This window comes from Mastigoproctus giganteus, chromosome 10, assembly GCF_048544385.1.
Source record: "Mastigoproctus giganteus isolate SK-2022 chromosome 10, ASM4854438v1, whole genome shotgun sequence".
NCBI classification, from domain to species: Eukaryota; Metazoa; Arthropoda; class Arachnida; order Uropygi; family Thelyphonidae; genus Mastigoproctus; species Mastigoproctus giganteus.
The window spans coordinates 227,022,649-227,046,559 of record NC_143584.1 but is presented as its reverse complement, the minus strand read 5'-3'; the positions used below and the strand labels follow the sequence as shown (position 1 = coordinate 227,046,559).

General features: G+C 37.0%; 1 protein-coding gene across 1 annotated transcript in view; it reads right to left on the bottom strand.

Annotated features, from left to right (window-relative positions):
• Positions 1-23,911, bottom strand: part of LOC150080001 (uncharacterized) — a 276,163-nt gene that overhangs the window by 167,466 nt on the left and 84,786 nt on the right. The window contains exons 6-7 of the mRNA XM_090383329.1: positions 19,894-20,052; positions 166-324 (exon numbers count right to left, since the gene is read on the bottom strand). Coding sequence (XP_090239455.1) covers positions 166-324; positions 19,894-20,052 — 318 coding nt within the window. The remainder of the gene's footprint in view (positions 1-165; positions 325-19,893; positions 20,053-23,911) is intronic.

Genomic DNA, 23,911 nt, shown 5'->3' with positions numbered 1-23,911 from the left:
TTTCTGAGGTTTCTTGATGATTTCTTCATGATAATTCTTTCTTTTCCAAGATAAATATAATCAAATTCAAGAAATAATTTTTGTGTTTTTTAACACAAAAACCATTTCTTGTTGTGACTTTTAACAACCTAAGTAGACTGAATAAATTCCAGCACTGCTACTTACAGTTTCTTCTTGCTTAGGAAACTCCTTTTGACAGAGAGTGCACTTAATTATCCTCAGTGGACATTCTGAATTTTTGTGAGCGTTTAGATGTTGGCGTTTAAAGACAGTTGAACAATGTGGACATTTTGTGGATTGTTCTTTGCAGACTACTTCATGACCCTGCGCAAAAATAAACATTTAAAAAATAATTATAAACATATAAATAAAAAAAATAAATGAATAAAAATAAAACAAATAAGTCACATGACTGTGATGATATAAATGGGGAGTTATATATATATCCGTTATATATGCCGTTGCAGATGAACTCAACAGTTATTTTGCATCGATATTTACAAATGAAAAGCCTTTTGTGGCAAAGGGAAATTGTGGGAGCGAAGTTAAAAAATATGTAATTAATGATATTGAAATTTCGCAAGATTATTTAATGAAAAAACTTTCGAGCCTACAGACCAGTAAAGCTCCTGGAGTTGAAGGAATATACCCTATAATCTTAAGAGAGGCAGCAAGCGAGTGCATTGAACCATTGAGGCTAATTATGCGAGCATCATTAGACTCTGGGGAGATTCCCTTGGATTGGAAAAGTGCAAATGTATCTCCCATACATAAGGGTGGCTCTAAAAGTGAAGTTGGAAATTATCGACCTGTCAGTCTGACTTCAGTAGTAGGAAAAATCATGGAGGCAATGATCAAGGGTGGAATTCAGGATCATTTGGATCGAATTGAAATTCTCAAGGATACTCAGCATGGTTTCGTAAAGGGAAAATCATGTTTAACAAATCTGGTTTGCTATTTCGAAAGGGTCATTCACGAGCTGGATTTAGGGAATAATTTCGACATTGTTTATTTAGATTTCAGCAAAGCTTTTGACTCAGTCCCACATGAGCGGTTGCTTTATAAGCTGGAACAGGTTGGAATCACTGGGAAAATCCTTAGATGGATAGAAGGATGGCTTCAGGGCAGGAGGCAGAGGGTTGTGATAAATGGCTATTCCTCAGATTGGGTTGAGGTAAGAAGTGGGGTTCCCCAAGGATCAGTATTAGGACCACTGTTGTTTTTAATTTTCATAAACGACATTGATGAAGGGATAGAGGGCGTGATGTCTAAATTTGCAGATGATGTTAAAATTGGAAGAGTAGTTAATGATCACTGTCAAGCTGAGCTTCTTCAGAGAGACCTAGATAGACTTCAGGAATGGTCAGAAAAATGGCAGCTGTGCTTTAATCCAACAAAGTGTAAGGTATTACACCTGGGAAACAGTAATCCCAAAAAAACTTATTTACTTGGTGGAGTTCAACTAAACCCAGTACTGGAGGAAAGGGACTTGGGTGTTACGATACGGTCAGACATGAAATTCTCTGAGCATTGTAAACAGGTTGCAAGGAAGGCCCATGGTGTCCTATCGATGATCTATCGAACTTTTGCAAGTAGAGATAGGGACGTGATAATCCCATTATATAAGTTATGTTAGACCACACTTGGAATACTGTGTTCAAGTATGGAGACCGCACCTGAAGAAAGACATCGAGCTTCTTGAAAGGGTGCAAAGAAGGGTAACTCGCCTGGTGAGATCGGCAAAAGGGCGTCCTTATGAAGAAAGACTTCGAATATGTGGGTTGCAGAGTTTGGAAACTAGACACCTTAGAGGAGATTTGATTGAGGTGTTTAAGGCTCTGAGAGGCATCAGTAAAATGAATGAGGATGAAATTTTCAAGATTATAAATGATGCTAGAACTAGGGGACATAAATTCAAGTTACGGGGGGAAATGTTTAGATTGGACTGCATGAAGTTTTATTTTAGCCAGCGAGTTATAAATTACTGGAATAAGTTGCCTTCATGGGTGGTAGAGGCCGACAGTTTGGGGAAATTCAAAGGTCATCTGGATAGTACTTTCGGGTAAGGGAAGCGCATAGGATGATAGGTTTAATTTCCTTTTTATTTATTTTTTATTTTATTATTATTTTTTTATTTATTAATTATTATTATTTAGTTATTTATTTATTTATTTTTTTGTTTTTATCATTGTTTTGTTCGGATTTTTTTTTTTTTTTTTTTTTGGCTGGTGCAGCATAAGCCATAGGCTTTCTTGCACCATGCGGCCGTTACTAATACTAATACTAATACTATCCAAAGTATGTAAAATGCATAATCAATAAACTAAATATAATAAATATACCAAATTTAATTTAATAAATAAATAAACCAACACAGATCCAATTAATGCCATCTTATATGATTAAACATTACATCCGTCTGTATATTATTTTATTATTTAAGATGTTAGTTATAGTGGTAGAGTCTAATGACGGATAGCTAATTTACAAAAGATAATAATACATAGCATAATGTAGAATTATATAGAAAGAGAAATTCTATATAATTCTACACTTCTCTTTCTATATAATTCTACATTATGCTATAAATTAGCTATCCGTCGGGCTAACAGTCATCTAGCCAACTAACGACTAAATTGGGATATATTAATTTTAGTTAACCGTAATATATTTTGGTTTTGTTATCTAATACTACATTACCTTCATTTGGTATTGCTATCATATACTACACAACTATATTCTGGATACCGTTATGCTGGACGATGACTACAGAAACGGATAGCCTGTTAATTATGGTTGATACATTGAGAGGGTTAGCCCTCGAAAAAGTCCCTTTCAATGTATCTATATACCTATAATTAACATAATTTTATTTTATAATATAATTTTGATATGTAAGGTTTTCCTTATGTTATATTGCATATATATTTTTTCCAGATTGCCGTAGGCACTTACATAGGATTTTATGTTTCTTGGGCTGTTATATCGTACTGGTTTGTTTCTCGGTATACACTATAACCTGCTAAATTTTGATTATAACTACACCATTAGACTCTTACACTATAACTAACATCTTAAATAATAAAATTATATATATATATATATATATCCAAGTATAACAAAGCAAATATTAAATGTTATAATAAATATAAATATTGTAATAAATATTAAGTAGTAACATAACCAATTAATGCCATCTAGGACGATTAAACATTACATCGGTCTGTATGAATATGAGTTAAGTTAATAATGGTAAGAGTTTTTTTAAAAGTAAAATATGATAAACTAGCTTATCAGGTAAACCATAAACCATGGCGGGTACCCAACGTGACCTGGAAAAAATCAATCTATGCCATGACATAAGCAATAAATATATATAAAAATACCATTAAAATGTTAGTTATGGCAATAAGATACATTGCAAGGGACTTTTTCGAGGGCTAACCCTTACAATGTATCAACCATAATTAACGAGCTATCCGTTTCTGTAGTCATCGTCCAGCATAACTATGTCCTAATATACGTAAAATAGTATTAAGTTAGAGCCAAAAGTATAAATTTTGTAGTAGTTAGAGCCAAAAGTATAAAAATTTGTAGTAAGTTAGAGCCAAATAGTAGTAATAAAATTTGTTAATTAATCCCAAATTTAGCAGTTAACTGGCAAGATGACTGTTAGCCCGACGGATAGCCAAAATATTAAATTAAATTAAATTATAGAAAGAGCTATAATTATTGTTAGGCATATGTGCGTAGTTGATAGTAAATGCTGCTACGGTAGTCTCATCAAATTAATAGAAATAATAACAGTGTGAGCTATAGCTAACAAAGGCGAACGGAACAAAGGTATAAGAATAGATATAGTACCTCAATCCCCCTCGAATACTCTAATAGTTCATGAGGTATGAAAAAATAGGGATAAGAAAGTGAAAGTTAAACAGCAAAGAAAAAGCAAAATAATTAACATAGGATGTACCTTATAGTAAGGTATCCTGGTTAGAATGATTTAAGCTTAAAATTAGAATGCTTACCACCGTATGGCCAAGGTACTAGAAAACCACATGTATTGGCGCGTGTAGCATATATAACTACCGATCGCAGCCCCCCCTAGGAAATGTAATAGTTAAGTTAAGTGATAAAATAAGTATAATTACATACAGCGCCCTCTGCTGTTATTTAATATACTGTATAGTATTACACATAGAAAAGCCGTCAAATAAGTATATCTCAAAGTAATAATAGAAGTTTACAGAATAAGTTCCTACCCATGGAGCAAATATAGGTACAAGTTTTTAATGCGAGTAAGCTATATGTAACTTACTCCATGGGCAGTGCCTACTATTTACATAATTACATAATTTTTACATAATTACATAATTAAGCTTAAATCATTCTAACCAGGATACCTTACTATAAGGTATATCCTATGTTAATTATTTTGCTTTTTCTTTGCTGTTTAACTTTCACTTTCTTATCCCTATTTTTTCATACCTCATGAACTATTAGAGTATTCGAGGGGGATTGAGGTACTATATCTATTCTTATACCTTTGTTCCGTTCGCCTTTGTTAGCTATAGCTCACACTGTTATTATTTCTATTAATTTGATGAGACTACCGTAGCAGCATTTACTATCAACTACGCACATATGCCTAACAATAATTATAGCTCTTTCTATAATTTAATTTAATTTAATATTTTGGCTATCCGTCGGGCTAACAGTCATCTTGCCAGTTAACTGCTAAATTTGGGATTAATTAACAAATTTTATTACTACTATTTGGCTCTAACTTACTACAAATTTTTATACTTTTGGCTCTAACTACTACAAAATTTATACTTTTGGCTCTAACTTAATACTATTTTACGTATATTAGGACATAGTTATGCTGGACGATGACTACAGAAACGGATAGCTCGTTAATTATGGTTGATACATTGTAAGGGTTAGCCCTCGAAAAAGTCCCTTGCAATGTATCTTATTGCCATAACTAACATTTTAATGGTATTTTTATATATATTTATTGCTTATGTCATGGCATAGATTGATTTTTTCCAGGTCACGTTGGGTACCCGCCATGGTTTATGGTTTACCTGATAAGCTAGTTTATCATATTTTACTTTTAAAAAAACTCTTACCATTATTAACTTAACTCATATATATATATATATATATATATATATATATACAAACAAAAAAAACAAACAAACAGAGTGGGAAATCAAAATGTTTTATAATGTGAGACTTTAATTTCTGCTACTCTGCTACTTGCACAGTAGCAAGATTTTTCTGTATTTATTGAATGACTGTTTTCAGCATTTTAAAAAATTAACAAGAGAAAGCAATATTCTCATCTGATTATCAGCAGTGAATCTTTATGCATGAAGAATCTCCAAATGAAAGAACCATTAGGTGTCAGTGATCACAGTTGTTGTTATTTGTTTTTTTTTTAGAAGCATTAGCAACTAAGGCCATATTGCTCCAGGGATATGCGGTGGTCATTCCCTGACCTTTCTGCATCCTCCGTATTTGGTGGTAACCAGCTCGAACCCCGGTCTAATCAAGAAACGCGTGCTATGCACTGCTGCTCATGTCCACCTGGCTACAGAGGTGCCCAGTGATCACAGAGACTGATGCAGGATTGTCAAAGGTAAATCAAAGATAAAAATCTGCTGATGCTATTGAGGTAGTGATAGGCACATTGGAAAACTGCCAGCTTAGGGGTATACGTAAAATAATAGCTTAACTAGAGATACAGGCAGAGGCAAAAGTGATTCTTGCATTACTATTATTGGTACATGCAGAAGCCTGGAAAGCAAGGGGTCTGGGATTTCATTCCTTACTGTGAGTCATCAAGGAACAAAAAAAATAAATGAGTGTTAGGGTAACTAAGAGTAAGAACATGCACATGTATACTTGCATGCACACTAATTCCAGAAGCATTGTAAATAAATTTGATGAACTCAATGACTAAGTCATCAAATCAGACATAGGAATAGCAGAAACATGGTGTCTCTCAGACATAAGTGATGCTGAATTGGAATATTGGGAGTACAATATTCAGGAATACAGGAAGTACAGACAGGACAGGAGTAGTGGAAAGTTTATGCTCTTAGGAAGCATATTAAGGTAGTGCATATTAAGTGCATCCAGATCAGTGTAATGTTGAGTCAGTTTCATGTGATATAAGCACTGAGAAAACAAATTTGAGAGTAGAAGTGCATTATAGACCTCAAGACTGTGATGAGTAAACCAGAGCTATATTTTTTTATTTTGTTAGTTGTTGGCGCATCGGCTTCTGTGGCCATAATGCACCTCCCAAAGGTTTTTGATACTGATCCAAGCCCGAGGCGGGATTTGAACCCGCGACCTTTGAGTTGCCAGGCAGGCACTTTACCTACCCGGCTAGCCCGGTCGCCAGAGCTATATAGAGAAATAGAGTGGACCAGCAAATCAGAATGTCTCATAATGGGAGATATCAACTTTCTAGATGGTGACTGTTAGTTTGACCTCTGTTCCAGGGAAAATAATGGAGTCACTGGCTACAGAAGCATTGCAGGATCATCTAGATAAGGCTGTAGTAATAATTCAGACACACCATGGGTTTGTTAAGGGGAAGTCTTGTCTGACCAATTTCATTGGATACTATGACATAGTCACAAAGGAACTGGATGTAAAAAATAATTTTGATATCATGTACTTGGATTTCAGGAAAGCTTTTGATACTTTTGCACAAGGAAGACTACTGTACAAATTGGAGCAGTATGGCATTAAGGGCAAGTTGCATTGCTGCAATGGATAAAAGGATGGTTGAATGGAAGGAGACAGACAGAGGTAATCAATGGACACAGCTCTTCGTTGACTAATGTTATTAGTGATGTCCCCCAGAGTTCAGCATTGGGCTCATTGTTGTTTTGCATATTTACCAATGATATTGATGAATGTATATCAAGCTTAATGTTAAAGTTTGCAGATGATACAAAGATTGGCAGGGTTGTTAATAACAGTAATGACAGTATGATGATGCTGCTGCTGCAACAGGATCTGGAAAAGTAGGGCAGATGGGCTGAGAAATGGCAACTGAAGTTTAACATTGACAAATGCAAAGTACTGCATATTGGTAGCAGTAACCCCAGAGAAATGTACCAACTATGTGGTGTTACACTCAGGTTAGTGGAGAATGAAAGAGACCTGGGGGTAATTGTGCAGTCAGATATGAAGTTTTCTGAGCAGTGCAGAGAGGCTACCAGAATAGGTCATGGGGTCTTGTTAATGACATACAGTACTTTTGGGAGCAGGGGTAAGGAGGTGATTATCCCCTTGTGTAAGGCAATGGTCACGCCACACCTTGAGTACTGACTGTATACAGGTCTGGAAACCTCATTTTAGGAAGGATGTAGAGTTGCTAGAATGAGTCCTAGAAGGGCAAAAGACTGGTGAGGAGAACAAAGGGGGTGCTCTTACTAAGAAAGGCTTAAGTTCTGCAAATTGCAGCATCCTGAGACTAGGCACCTGCAAAGTGATCTGATTGAGGTGTATAAGGGCTTGAATGGATGCAGGCTCAATCCTATCAGCATTGAGCCTGCATCGGCAGGCTCAATGCTGATAGGATTCTTCTTCTTGAGCAGATTACAAACCTGAGGGGGCATAAACTGAAATTGAGGAAAGAACAGTTGTCGAATAGATGTGCAGAAATTTTGCCTTTAGCCAGCAGGTAGTTGATTATTGGAACAAACTTCTATCTGTTGTTGTTGTGAAAGTTGATAGTTTAAATAAACTCAAGGGTGAACAAGACAAGCATCTGAAGTGAATGGATGGGTGAAATGGGAAGGTTTTTTTTTTTTTTTTTGGCTGATGCTGTATAAGCTTGCTTTCTTGCATCATATGCATCTACTAATGCTAATGCTAATATATGGGTAAAATTTGTGGCTAATAGCTTTGCTGAGAGACCAGAATGCTCAACTACCATTTGCACAAGAAGCATGTCTTCTACTCTTAGCCTGCACAAATAGTTTCAACTGATTAATAATTGCTTTATAAGTATTGCAAGCATTGGTGTAATCAGAAAAAGAACTTGGATGCAAGCCAATTTCAATATGCAACATTATTCTCTTGAACAGCCTTAGCACATTTATTGGAAAAACCAAGGTGTAGGATAAGGAATGAGATTTTAAGGTGGAGTGTGGAGTAAAGGTTTCTGTTCCTTCAAGAATAATTTCATTGACATGATCTGAGCAAACGTTGACATCAGAAGTTTTGAAACAATAATCTGGCCAAAGAAAATAAATCTTGCAGATCATTAAATTTTGTATTCTTTTAATGCCAAACAACACAAATTTAGAAATGGCCATGAGAGAAAAGCTCCATTGGAGAGGAGACCATCACTAAATTATGATCTGAGATGCCCAGAGGACTATTCACCTAAACCGTTTACCTAGAAGGGTTATTTGTGAGAAAAAGATCAAGCATTTTGGTTGTGTGGTTAGGATTGTCTGGTATTCTGGTAGCTAAATGAACAATCCGTGAGCAGTCATTGGTAATTGCAAAAGTCTCGGTACCTCAACCAGCTGGATCCATATAACTAGAAAATGGAAGCCAGCTGAGTTCTGAACATTAAAATCACCAAGGAAAATTACCTCACTGGTAGAAATGTTGAACTGGAGAAAATCAAGTTTCAAAGAGAGGAAGTCAAAGAGTTCCAGGTGATTAGTGGAGTTTGGAGAATGATAGATGCAACAGATGAATTTGACAGTAGTCATATAGTTATAGTTACGCTGGTTATTTTTTATTTTAATTTAGATAAAGAGTTTTTGTGGATTTTACTTACGATAGGTAAAACCGTCATTTCGTTCCATTTTTGTAGCCATTGTTTTTGGATATAGTGGTAGGGAATTCAAATTTTTTAATTGAGGTAGCTCTAACGCATAATTATATAGTAATACGCTTCACTGTTTCTATTTAATAGTTTCTATTCAAATACTATTGATATTTAATTTATTGATTTTATTAATTTAAACTACCATGCCCCAGACTAGAGCAGCAAAGCAACGGGCACAAAGTGGCAGGAGTGCTGTGACTCGGGGGAGAACTGAGGGGGGCAATTCTCCAACGCATCACAGCCTAAAAAAATGTGCAACTTGTGAAATGTTTGCCGAACTCTCTGGAACGGAACATGATATTGCCATGGGGGATGTCTTTGTGTGTGCGCGATGTAAGGAGTGTAAGGAAATCAAGCGACAACTCAGCGTTGTTATGGGTCTATATGAGAGTTTGAAGGACAGGGTGGATGCCCTCGAAAGATCTAAATTGAGGGGCCCATCAGGCTCTCAGCTGCCCACATCAACGCCAGAGCTTGCACTTGGTCATCACGCAACACAGCGGCAACCCCTAAGGCAGAATGCGCTGGTCCCACAGGAACTAGTAGTTGTTGGTGACTCTATTGTCAGGGAAACGGGAAACATGCTTTGTAAAAAGGATAGGTGGAACAGGCCCAGGGTATGTCTGCCAGGGGCAAAGGTTGATGACGTTGTAGAGCGGATATCATCTTTTAAGGGCACAAAAGGTGATATAGTTGTACACGTTGGCACTAATGATATTAAGAGTAGGAGACCGGCAGAATTACTCAACAAGTACAGGTCACTGTTGAAAAAAAGCCGTGAAATAGGGTTAAATTTGAAAGTGTCTGCAATTCTGCCCAGACACGATAGGAGGGAGTACATGATGAGAGCCTTGTCGATCAATTCGGCCCTGGAAAGATTGTGCAAGGCTCAAGGGGTAGAATTTTTTTCAGCCTGGACTGTACTTGTTAACAGGAGAGATTGCTTCTACAGGGATGGGATACACTTAAATAGAAAGGGTGCAAGAATATTTGCTGATGCTATCGAGGCAGTGTTAGGTGGGTCGGAAAACTGCTAGTTTGGGGGGATACAAAGACTAATAGTTTAACAGTAACCGCAGGCAGAGGTAAAGGTGATTCTTGCACAACTTCTATTAGAATAAGAAGCGACCTGGAGCGAGGGGTGTTGGGGGTTTCAGGGACGGATGGCAGTCATCATGGAATAGTTGGGTATATGGGATGTGTTAGGGTAACAAGGAATAGGCATAAGAGCATGTATGCTTGCATGTATACCAATGCTAGAAGTATAGTAAATAAATTTGATGAATTTGAAGTGTTGGTCAAGACATCAAAGGCGGATATTGTTGGGATAGCAGAGACGTGGTGTCACAAAGATATAAGGAATGCAGAACTGGAATTTGGGGAGTACAATGTGTACAGAAAGGATAGACAGGACAGAAAGGGAGGGGGTGTTATGCTGTTAATTAAGAAAAACATAAATCAAAGGAAGTGCACCCAGTTAATATAGATGAACAGTGCTCTGTTGAGTCAGTTTGGTGTGAGATAAGCACTGCGAAAGGAAAAATAAGAGTAGGAGTGTGCTATAGGCCTAATGACTTGAATGAGTACAATGAACAATTGTACAGAGAAATAGAGTGGGCCAGTAAATCAGAATGTCTTATAATGGGGGATTTTAACTTCCCAGATATTGACTGGAACTTGTGGGTTGGTCACTCACACACTAGTCAGACTTTTGTGGATTTATTGGATGATTGTTTTCTGCAGCAGCATATTCAAGAGGCAACCAGAGAAAGTAACACTCTTGATCTGGTTATCAGCAGTGATCATTCGTGTATTAAGAATTTGCAGATAAAGGAACCACTAGGTGGCAGTGATCACAGTGTGCTGAAGTGGGATTTACTCAAAGAGGTAACTACCGTCAGGGGTAAAGGAAAGGGTTTTTGCTTCTGTAAAGGGGAGTACAGTGGTCTCAGACAGTTTTTAAGTTCTGTACAGTGGGATCAACTAACGATGTTACAAACAGTAAATTCTAAGTGGGAAGCATTCAAAGAATTAATTGTGGAAGCTACTAGACTTTATATACCGATTAAGAAATATCGTTCAAGGTTTAGGCCTAAATGGTTATCAAATGAACTAAAGAGACTCGTGACAGAGAAGAAAAATGCATGGGATGCATATAAATTATCAGGTGACGCAGAAGCCTGTGGCAGATATAAGCTAGTCTGTAATCAGGTCACAAAGGAGGTTAGGCAGGCGAAGGCGGATTACGAGAAATCTTTGGCAAAAGATGCTAAGAAAAACAGCAAGGATTTCTTTACTTATATAAACTCTAAAAGGAAGGGGGTGAATATGATTGGTCCACTTGACATCGATGGTTCGACTGTTGATGATCCTGCTCAGATAGCAAACAAACTGAATGAGTATTTTGCATCTACATTCACACGTGAGGAATTATTACAATTTGAAAATGGAAGAAGGTTATCAAATTGTAGCAGTGTGCTTAATGATTTTGTAATAACTGAGAGCAAAGTGGAGGAGAAATTGTTGAAGTTAAACACAAGAAAGGCACCTGGGGTGGATGGGATCTATCCAGTTATTTTAAAGGAGGCGGCAAAGCAACTAAGCAAACCCTTAGCCATAATTATGAGAGCATCCTTGGACTCAGGGGAGGTTCCCACGGACTGGAGATGTGCAAATGTGTCCCCAATTCACAAAGGTGGATCGAAGGGTGACACGAGTAATTACAGACCAGTTAGTTTAACTTCTGTTCCGGGTAAAATAATGGAGTCGCTGGTTAAAGATGCATTGCAGGATCATCTAGACAAGACTGCAGCAATAATTCAAACACAGCATGGGTTTGTTAAGGGAAAGTCTTGTCTGACAAATTTGATTGGTTATTATGATGTGGTCACAAAGGAACTGGATGCAAAAAATAATTTTGATATCATATACTTGGATTTCAGGAAAGCTTTTGACACTGTTGCGCATGGAAGACTACTGTACAAATTGGAGCAGAATGGTATTAAGGGTAACTTGCTACAATGGATAAAAGGATGGTTAAGTGGGAGAAGACAGAGGGTGGTAATCAATGGGTGCTGCTCTTCGTGGACTAATGTTATTAGTGGAGTCCCACAGGGTTCGGTGTTGGGTCCACTGTTGTTTTGTGTATTTATCAATGATATTGATGAAGGTATATCAGGCTTAATGTCGAAGTTTGCAAATGACACAAAGGTTGGCAGGGTTGTTAATGACAGTAATGGCAGTGTGCTACTGCAACAGGATCTAGAAAATTTGGGCAGATGGGCTAAGAAGTGGCAACTGAAGTTCAACCTTGACAAATGCAAAGTACTGCATATGGGTAGAAGTAACCCCAGAGAAACGTACCAACTGTGTGGTACTACACTTAAGGTGGTAGAAAATGAAAAAGACCTGGGAGTAATTGTGCAGTCAGATATGAAGTTTTCTGAGCAGTGCAGACAGGCTGCTAGGGCGGGTAATGGGGTTTTGTCAATGATATATATTAATTTTGCTAGCAGGGAAAAGGAGGTGATTGTCCCTCTGCATAAGGCAATGGTCAGGCCACGCCTTGAGTACTGCGTACAGGTCTGGAGGCCTCATTTTAGGAAGGATGTAGATTTGCTTGAGCGTGTACAGAGAAGAGCAACACGATTGGTGAGGGGAATGAAGGGATTCTCTTACCAAGAGAGGCATAAGTTCTGCAAATTGCAGTGGCTGAAGACTAGGCACCTGCGCGGTGATCTGATTGAGGTCTATAAGGCCTTGAATGGGTTGAGCACGCTGAATTCTGATGGGATCCTTCCACTTGTTCAGATTACCAACCTACGGGGACATAAGTTCAAATTAAGAAAGGACAGATGTAGAATAGATGTGCAGAAATTTGCCTTTAGCCAGCGGGTGGTTAATTGCTGGAACAAACTTCCATCTGTCGTTGTGGAAGTTGATAGGTTGAATAAATTTAAGGAGGAACTGGACAGGCATTTGGAGGGAATGATGTGATTTTTTTTTTTTTTTTTTTGGCTGATGCTGCATAAGCTCCTACACTTGCTTTCTTGCATCATGTGCCACTACTACTACTACTACTACTACAGAATGTGGTAGAGAGATTTTAAGCAAGAGAAGATCGAAAAGAGGAGATTCCAAATTACTAAGTCTATGACAGGGAATATCTGATCGGATATATTCACAAGTACCACCTTTGAAGTGAAAGGAATAATAGAGTGAATAATTTGGACAACTGAGATGAGCAGTGGTCAAATCAACTGACAACTGTGATTCTGTCAGTAAAAGTACATGGGGTTTGGCAGACTGTAAGTAGAAATAGACATTACTGAAATTAGAACTGAGACCATGTATATTTATGAAATGAATGCGGGAGTGCTTCCTCTGCATCTAAAAGGACTGAGGTTTTCTCTTTTGCTCTCAGAATTACTTTTCTTCTAAATAGATACTTACTCTGTACAAATCTCAAATCTATCCTAACATCCAAACTGAACAAGTGCTGCAACCAGTTTACATCCATTTACCATCTAACTTCAAACTCACAGAAGCAACTTTTTTCTTCTTCTTCCAGAAAACTTCTGTTTTCCGGAAAAAGAAGAAAAAAGTTGCTTTCCTTCACATGTATAAAGTTGTGCCATATGTATTTCCTGAAAATTACTATATACAGAAGTTCAATCATCTGGGATTCGTCAGATCAAGTCAAATGTAAACAAGTTTCTTGTTTCATCTTCTCAACTTTCAACTCCTGCACAATACTAAGTACTTTGTACTATAGTTTTTAACACCTTTTGTGTTTTGGTGGTCACCTCCAGTATACTAGGTACCATATTTGAAGACTTGCACATGGGAGTTATACCCAGGGTGTTATAATAGTCCCACCATTGTGAAGGTGCAAGTAGAGGGTTTGGCTGTTGCAGAATGACTGGACTTCACCAAAATTCAGTCCACTTGACTTGAGTGTCACCTGAATTTTTCCATCAGTGTTTTGGACTCCCAGGTAGCAAGTTCTAGCCTGTCATATCTGAGAGAATGTCTGTGACAAGCCTCAAGGTCCAAAAAATATACCAAAAAATATACAAAAAAAAAATACACAATGGATCACAACACAGTCTGTAAATCTAGTTTAACTTGCTTAATAAACTACTGTGATGTGTTCATACAGGAGTCAGATGCAAAAAAATTAGCATTATATGCTTAGCTTTTAGAAAACCATTTCACACAGTTTTACATGGTAGGTTACGGTACAGGATGTAGAGTATAAGGATCATAACAGGCACAATCCTGAGGTGAATTGAGAGATGGTTGAAAGATAGATGACTGAGGGTTGTTATAAATTGTCAGGGCAGCCTGTGCATACAGACAACTAGGCAGCTGCCTAGCATTACTAATTCATATAAAAAAAATAAAGTTAAATTAAAATTTATTGCACATTTAATCTAAATCATCTACTGTACAATGGCTCCACTCCTGTGCCCTCTATAGGCACATTTGCTTGTGATAGACCTGCATGGTGCATGTTGAAATGGGTCATGTCACTCCCATGTTGTATTGCATGGTCATCTCTTCCACTGGACAGTGGTCTCAAAAAGTTTTTAAATTCTGTACAGTGGGATCAACTGACGACGTTACCAACAGTAAATTCTAAGTGGGAAGCATTCAAGGAATTAATCGTGGATGCTACTAAATGTTTCATACCTATTAAGAAATATTGTTCAAGGTTTAGGCCTAAATGGTTATCTAATGAACTAATGAGACTCGTAACAAGGAAGCAAAATGCATGGGATGCATATAAATTATCAAGCGACTCAGAAGCCTATGGCAGATATAAGCTAGTCTGTAATCAGGTCACAAAGGAGGTTAGGCAGGCGAAGGCAGATTACGAGAAATCCCTGGCAAAAGATGTTAAGAAAAACAGCAAGGATTTCTTTACTTATATAAACTCTAAAAGGAAGGGGATGAATCTGATTGGTCCACTTGACATCGATGGTTCGACTGTTGATGATCCTGCTCAGATAGCAAACAAACTGAATGGGTATTTTGCATCTATATTCACACGAAAAATTATTAAGGTTTTGAAAATGGTAGAAGGTTATCAAATTGTAGCATGATCCTTAATGATTTTGTAATAACTGAGAGCAAAGTGGAGGAGAAATTGTTGAAGTTAAACATAAGAAAAGCACCTGGGGTGGATCCCAGGGGCTCACATCTGGTGAGTATGGGCTTGGCACACCCAGGGTCCTGAGCTGGAGATCGAGATCATCATTCTTCTCTTCCCTGGTGATTCCCTTCTACTTCTCTTCTCTCTCTCTCTCTCTCTCTCTCTCTCTCTCTCTCTCTCTCTCTCTCTCTCTCTCTCTCTCTCACACACACACAGGGTAACTCAGAAAGAAATTTTTTTTTTTGGCTGGTGCAGCATAAGCTTCAGGCTTCCTTGCACCATATGGCTGATAATAATAATAATAAAAGATAATAATAATGGGATCTATCCAGTTATATTAAAGGAGGCAGCAAAGCAACTAAGCAAACCCTTAGCCATAATTATGAGAGCATCCTTGGACTCAGGGGAGGTTCCCACGGACTGAAGATGTGCAAATGTATCCCCAATTCACAAAGGGGGATCGAAGGGTGACACGAGTAATTACAGACAGTTAGTTTAACTTCTGTTCCAGGTAAAATAATGGAGTCACTGGTTAAAGATGCATTGCAGGATCATCTAGACAAGACTGCAGCAATAATTCAGACACAGCATGGGTTTGTTAAGAGAAAGTCTTGTCTGACAAATTTGATAGGATATTATGATGTGATTACAAAGGAACTGGATGCAAAAAATAATTTTGATATCATATATTTGGATTTCAGGAAAGCTTTTGACACTGTTGCGCACGGAAGACTATTGTACAAATTGGAGCAGAATGGTATTAAGGGTAAGTTGCTACAATGGATAAAAGGATGGTTAAGTGGGAGAAGACAGAGGGTGGTAATCAATTGGTGCTGCTCTTCGTGGACTAATGTTATTAGTGGTGTCCCACAGAGTTCGGTGTTAGGTCCACTGTTGTTTTGTATATTTATCAATGATATTGATGAAGGTATATCAGGCTTAATGTCGAAGTTTGCAGATGATACAAAGGTTGGCAGGGTTGTTAATGACAGTAATGGCAGTGTGCTACTGCAACAGGATCTAGATAATTTGGGCAGATGGGCTAAGAAGTGGCAACTGAAGTTTAACCTTGACAAATGCAAAGTACTGCATATGGGTAGAAGTAACCCCAGAGAAACATACCAACTGTGTGGTACTACACTTAAGGTGGTAGAAAATGAAAAAGACCTGGAAGTAATTGTGCAGTCAGATATGAAGTTTTCTGAGCAATGCAGACAGGCTGCCAGGGCAGGTCATGGGGTTTTGTCAATGATATATAGGAATTTTGCTAGCAGGGAAAAGGAGGTGATCGTCCCTCTGTATAAGGCAATGGTCAGGCCACGCCTTGAGTACTGTGTACAGGTCTGGAGGCCTCATTTTAGGAAGGATGTAGATTTATTTGAGCATGTACAGAGAAGGGCAACAAGATTGGTGAGGGGAATGAAGGGATCCTCTTACCAAGAGAGGCTTAAGTTCTGCAAATTGCAGTGGCTGGAGACTAGGTACCTGCACGGTGATCTGATTGAGGTGTATAACGCCTTGAATGGGCTGAGCACGCTGAATTCTTATGGGATCCTTCCACTTGTTCAGATTACGAACCTAAGGGGGCATAAATCCAAATTAAGAAAGGACAGATGTAGAATAGATGTGCGGAAATTTGCCTTCAGCCAGCGGGTGGTTAATTGCTGGAACAAACTTCCATCTGTTGTTGTGGAAGTTGATAGGTTGAATAAATTTAAGGCAGAACTGGACAGGCATTTGGAGGGAATGGTGTGATTTTTTTTTTTTTTTTTGGCTGATGCTGCATAAGCTCATACACTTGCTTTCTTGCATCACATGCCACTACTACTACTACAGCACATTGAATACTTCTCCCAACCCTTTAGTTCAATAATGCATGGCTGCCTGCATGGGCCCAATGTATGGTGGTTCTTCAATAACTGATGCATTTTCCAATAATTTTTCCCATACCAGTACAGGAAACTGATTGAAGGTGACCATGTCTGAGATATTCTTCCCACTAATCTGGCCACTAGGCACTAATCATCTCAATTTGAAACTTGGTTAGGTCCACTCTCCAGCCTATTCTTTGTGTAGAACACCAGCCAGTCTCTGAATGCTGTAATGCCAGGATGCAGTTTAATTTTTTATATAATATTTTAAATATTTAAAACTATTATATAAAAATATGTGATATAATATAATATTTTAATATTTCATAATATTATTATTATATAATATTTATATAATATAATATAATAATTTTATATAATATTTAATTAATACATTTTATATTTGTTAATAATAATGCTGGTAGATGACTTTCATCAAAAGTCAAAAAAACTTCTCCAAAAAAAAAAAAAAAAAAAAACAACAAATTTTTTTTTTCCATCATACCTTTGGAACGAAAGTTGCTTATTCTGAACAAAATTGATGTCCTGATTATGAAAATATCAATCTTTTATTTCTGTCACATCTACATCAAAAGATATATGCATTTTTTAAATTCCTTGTTTTTATACAATATCAGCATACATGGTTATAATTATTACACACAATATATGTTACTTAGACATGTTTCCCACTATGATTTCCTTTTATACTCAAGGTTGCTTTCCCATTTAAGGAACCAACAGTAATCTCCCATCATGGCAGAGTCCCAGCGACCTTGGTATCGCTTTTCCATTGCAGATACATCCTGTGGAAGCGCTCTCCTTGTTCATCACTGACATCTGCTAAGTTTTCAGGAAAGAAATCCAGATGGGAATGAAGTAAATGCATTTTCAATGACATTTGGCACCCCATGTATTTGTAACATTTCAGCAAGTTTGTCACCAGTTGTTCATAGTTCTCTTCTTTTCTCTTTCTGAATCAGTGTACCACAGCCTTGAAAGATCTCCATGCAGCCAGTTCAACATCATTCAGGTTTCTTTGAAATTCTTCATCTTTTAGGAGCTTTCTTATTTGAGGACCTATGAAAATACCTTCCTTCAACTTTGCATTAGATAAATTTGGAAACATTTTCAGTAAATATGCAAACCCTCTGCTTTCTTCATCCAGTGCCTAGTGAAATTCTTAATCAGTCCAAGCTTGATGTGTAAAGGGGAAGAAAAACCTTTTGTGGATCAACCAATGGAACATACTTTACATTGCTTTTGCCGGGAATTATATTCATCTCTCTTGTCCAAGTGTTGTACGACTATCCCACAAACACAGGAAACAACAGTATTTAGTGAAACCATCTTGCAACCCAACAAGCAGTCCAATCACTTTGAGATCACCACAAATATTCCAACCACAGTCATTGTAACATACAGCAGCAAGAATCTGGGACACACTATCGTAAGTTTCTTTCAGGCCAACAGCATGAACAAGAGGAATGAATGGTAAAGTATTTCCATTATGAAGCAATATTGCTTTCAAACTTAGCTTTGACGCATCAATAAATGCCATTCAGAGGTATTGTGATCATTGTTCAGATCGTGCATAAGACCAATGTCTTTGCAGACACACACATTGTTTTCCATTGCAAAATATCTTGAAACTCTTCATTTCACTTACGGTATATTGTAATGTTTGTACCTTTGGTGAGTAAGTTCCACTACTGTAGTCTGGATCCGAGTAATTCAGCCTTCTCTTTGGGTAAGCCCAAGACTCTGATAAAGTCGCTCTTAATTCTTCTTGTTCAATGTGGGGCCTTTTCTTTTTTCTGGCTTGTAGTCCAAATCATGTGAAGTACATGGTTCCACGACATCTGGTAAAATGGTTTCTTCTGTACCTTCATCACTTCCAATATCCAAGATTTTGGTGGCACAGGTACTGACAGTTCTTTACTGTGTGTGTGGCACTGGCCTAATTGCTGATGGGATATTTGATGTAGTGCTTGCTCTTTTTGGAGATACCTTTTAATTTTGTCATGCAGAGATAGCAGTCGTCAAAATGATCCTTGGGCTTGCGCCACACCATAGGAACAGCAAAAGGTAATGCTCTCAGCTTGCCATATAACCACAGCCTTAAGTTCGTTGTACAATACAACAGATATGTGGAGCCCAATTTTTTTACTTGGTCACCCATCTTGCGGCCGAAGTATAATGAATATGCAACTTTTGTGACATTGTACATTTTCTTCCTCTGAGTTTTTGGGGTTAAGTGTCCACAACATAGCAGACGTTGTCTGGGTGATTGATGCAAGTTCTGTGCTTTGTCTTTTCCATTTTAACAATGCATTAACCTAAAAACAGTAAAAGCAATTGGTAAATTTGAACAGAAGGTGAATTCTTGTAGCATAATTTATCATACACTACATATTGACCAGGTGAATGGTGTAATAAAATTAATAAAAATACTGACTTGTCTGGAAAAGTACATCAAAATCAAAATATACTTTATTGCAAGAACAGTAATGATGTACTTGCTTAACTTTTAGCCCAATAAACAAAACCAACCAAAAGTTAATATGTTTAAAAATTGTATTTCAAACAGTAATGATATCTTTGTACAGAATCCAGTTATCTATCTATATCTTAAAACTGATACATGATATGAAATTTTTATGATTGATTTTAAATTCTAAACATAAAATTGACCAGAAACAACCATTGATTTGCTGGAGGTAAAAATCATGTTGGGTAGTGTAATTATATTAAATAAATAAATTTTAAAGATTTCAAAAACAGATATATTTGTAATAAATGTATTGTAAAGCAATATTTTATTGATATTCTAATTAAGAATAAAGATTTCTCCTGAATACTCTGAAGAATTTTCAGAGAATATTCTGAGGATATTCTAGTGAATGTATTTTCTATTCATGTCACGTTTTAAGAAATAAATATTTAACATATTCATAAATATATACGAGAATGCAAATAAATGAACTTACAGTGATATTGGCTTTCTTGTACTTTTGCTGACAGTAGGAGCAAGAAACGAACAGAGCAGGACACTTGTTTGTTAAATGTGCTGATAAGTTCTTGCGGTCTAATTCTGTATTGCAGTTCGGACATTTCAGCCTTGCATACTCACATTTTGCTTCATGTTTCTGAAACATGCAAACATATAAGAGAAAATGTACGATACTTTTACTCACCTTGTCTAACTTGTAATATCATAACAGCACATACTGTCAAAAATATTCAAACATTCATTCAAGGGTTGTAAATGATAAGAGGCATGCATATGCAAATAAGGTCTAAAGGTAGGCAAGACACATTGGAGATATCAATAATAGCTAATATGAATGACAGTAAACTGATTATGGTATTCAAAAAGGTGATAGTCAGTTTCTTTGTTAACAATTAGCTAGTGTGCGCTATAGAGGACTGTTTTGCCTTCCAAAGCCAGTGGCTGATATAGTAAAAATATGGCAGACTAATGGTGATAGCAGTTAAACCATGATCTAGAGATCTAAACAAAAAAAAAAAAAAAAAAAACTGATGGAAGGCAAAACAAAAACACTGAAAAATATGATTACACTATCCCCAAAGCTATCATCTGTAAAACCTGACAGTAGAACTACAGATGACAATAACAATATCCATAAATCCAGGATGATGTAATGTACATTTTGGACAGGACACTGATGTATTATTCATCACAAATGGTCTGACTGTTCCGATTTGCAATTCTGATCTGAATCCCAAAGAAAATCTTTTGCAATCTCTATGTGGAGACTACATTGAAGAGAAATGGCACCAAATTCTATCTGGCTGCTACTGTGAACTGTTGAAATTCTTACACAAGATTCAATGTTGCCATTCGGGGCAAGGATGGGCCCACGGATTAAATTATTTATCAAAAATTTATTTTATTTAACATTACTGGGATTCAACCACTTCTGATAAAATAACGTAACAACAGCATTCTTAAAAATTAAAGAAATGAAATAATCAATATTCATGTAATCGATGTTCATGTAAAGTACATTGAATGTACTTTACATGAATTGAGTGGCCACTTTATTAGGTACAATTATCTAATTGCAAGTAGGTCCCCTTTTAACCTTCAGAACTGAATTCATAGTGACACAGACTCAATAAGCTGTCAAAAGCATGCTACTGGAATGCTCGTTCTAGATGACAACTCAACTGTTGTTGGATATTGGATAGTTGCATAACTCTACTCTGGGGAGCTCATTCTATCCCATCCCACAAGAGCTCAACTGGACTAGGGAGGCCATCAGAGTAGGCTGATTTCTTACATTCTTGGAACTAGCTCAGTACAATTCTAGTCACTAGGTCTAAATATAAATTGGTATACATGGCCAGATTGATACAGTTGGCAGATACAGACTGATACATTTGGCCAGATGGGTGAACCCATTCACAGATAGATATATTGCAGTCATGAAGGGAATGCACTTGCTCAGAAAATGTTTCTCCACTGGTATCAAGGGGCCCATTTCACACCATGAAAACACTCCCATACCATTACACCACCACCAGCCTGCATTGTTGACACCCAGCAAGATGGGTCCATGAACTAATGTTGTTTACACCGATATTCTTGTGCTTTCTCATCAGTGTGAAATAACAGGAACTGAGATTCTTCAGATAAGGTGTTTTTCCATCCTCTACTGTCTAGTGTTGGTGTTTCTGATCCCACTGTAACCATACCTTCCTGTTTCTTGCTGACAGGTGTGGGAACCAATTAGGGTTGTGATACCCCTCATCTAACACAAAGTACAATGAGTTCTGCATTCTGATATCCTCTTTGGTTATCAGTGTCATCATGGAAATGTTATTTGATTGACTGTAGCCCTTTTATTACGTTACCCTGCACAAGTCTTGATGACAGTCTCTGCTGACCTCTTGTATCAACAAGCTATTTCCAAAGAAACAGCTTTGCTGGATGTTATTTGGTTATTGAGACCAATCTCAATACATCTGGGATACAGTCATACATGAAAACTCCAATAGGATTGCAGTTTCCAAGGTACTCCTCATACCAGTGCCTACTAACACATCATGATCAAAGTCACCTGTCTTGTGCATTCTCACAGTGAACAGCACAAGAATGCATACAAACTCATGATGGCGTTACTGAAGGTGTGCTCTATTTCGTGAAAAGGATAGATGTATCTAATAAAGTGACTCCTTGGTGTATACTCAAAATAATCAGTGACCATATAAACATGTCAATATTCTGTGGAAAATTTTTTGTAAGTTTTATAAAATGACTTTTTTTGAATTTCAAAATTTCAAAGTGCTCAAAACCCCCTCAGAAGAATAGGTACAGTTTGCCCACATCTGTGAAAAAAAAAAATTACAAATGCTAATGCTATTAGCATTAGTAGAGGCATACGATGCAAGAAAGCAAGCTTATGCAGCATCAGCCAAAAAAAAAAAAAAAAAAAACTCTCCCATTTCACCCCCTCCATTCATTCCAAATGCCTGTCCAGCTCAGCCTTAGATTTATTTAGGCTATCACCTTCCACAACAAAAGATGGAAGTCTGTTCCACCAATCAACTAACTACTGGCTAAAGGCGAATTTCTGCACATCTATTCTACAACTGTCTTTCCTCAATTTGAATCTATGTCCCCTCAGGTTCTTAATCTGAGCAAGAGGAAGAATCCCATCAGCATTCAGCTTGCTCAATTCATTCAAGGCCTTATACACCTCAATCAGATCACTATGCAGGTGCCTACTCTCCAGGTGCTGCAATTAGCACATTCTCATTACCATGGAGGCCCTCTGTCTTCATAATCAACATTTAAAGCTGAAGGTGGGAGTACCCACATCCTTCTACTTTGAATTGTCAAGTGTTTATGGATCCATAATACCATTATTGTGAATTCTACAGCAGAGCTGGCCTTAGCAAATGTGAGGCCCAATTTGAACCATTTTGGTAGGAGAAATATGTTCTATTACATCAAATTAAAAATAAAATAATATCTATATTTATTAGTTATATTTCAACATAAAATAAAACTGTAAAAATGGAATGCAATGTCAAAGATGGAAAGTAAAAGAAGTTTATATTTCTTTGTTTTGATCAAACTAAACATCAGGAAGTTATATTACAATTAACTCAATCAACATGGCATTTCAAAACCTTAGACCCAACTCATACTTAATGCTAACCCAATAACAATGAAGCACACTAAAATAAATCACCGTTAAATAATATCACTCATGTAATAAATTTTAACCAACAAAACTGTAATTATAAAGAAATTTTTCTTGTTTTTTGTTCAGCAACATTTAAAATTTTATCAAAATTTAAATTTCTTACTTCATTACATTCTAACAAGTCTATTTTGGAGCATGATATGATTTTAATTTGGAAAAACTGCTTTACCCTGAAGTGCTGGAATTGTCAAAAATCTGTGTAGAGCAATAAAACAATATGAAATCAAGCAAGGAATTTCAGGATTTTCACAGGTTTCCAAAGTATGAAGAAAGAAAGAATTGGTTTCAGTTTTCATTTCCTCAACAAGAATATGACCATCTAAATATGATGTTTGTCTGCAGTGCAGTTGAATGCTCGGTGGAACAATTCAATTCAACTAAAGCCGCATTATGTTAGAGCTTTTCAGCTCTTTAAAATTCCCCTTTTCCTCTTTTTGTAGATATACTTTAAAAAGAAAAGCTAATTGTTTCGTGTCACCTACATTCTTCCCACATTCTTCTGTAGGGTGTTCAATGTTTTTTAAAGTTGGAGGTGGAATTCCTAGTGCAGGGCCCAATTATATGTCAAATAGGTCTAATTGGCCTAAGGCTGGCTCTGTTCGACAGTGTGTGTGTTACTACATCTGCTGTGCATCATCTACATCATGTGTCACCTATCATCCACTTCTGATGCCTCTTGTGATATGCCTCATGTTATACTCATAAACACTCTACAAGGAACTATATAAACAGTTGTCCATAAGGGAACTGAGAGCCAGCACAGACCACG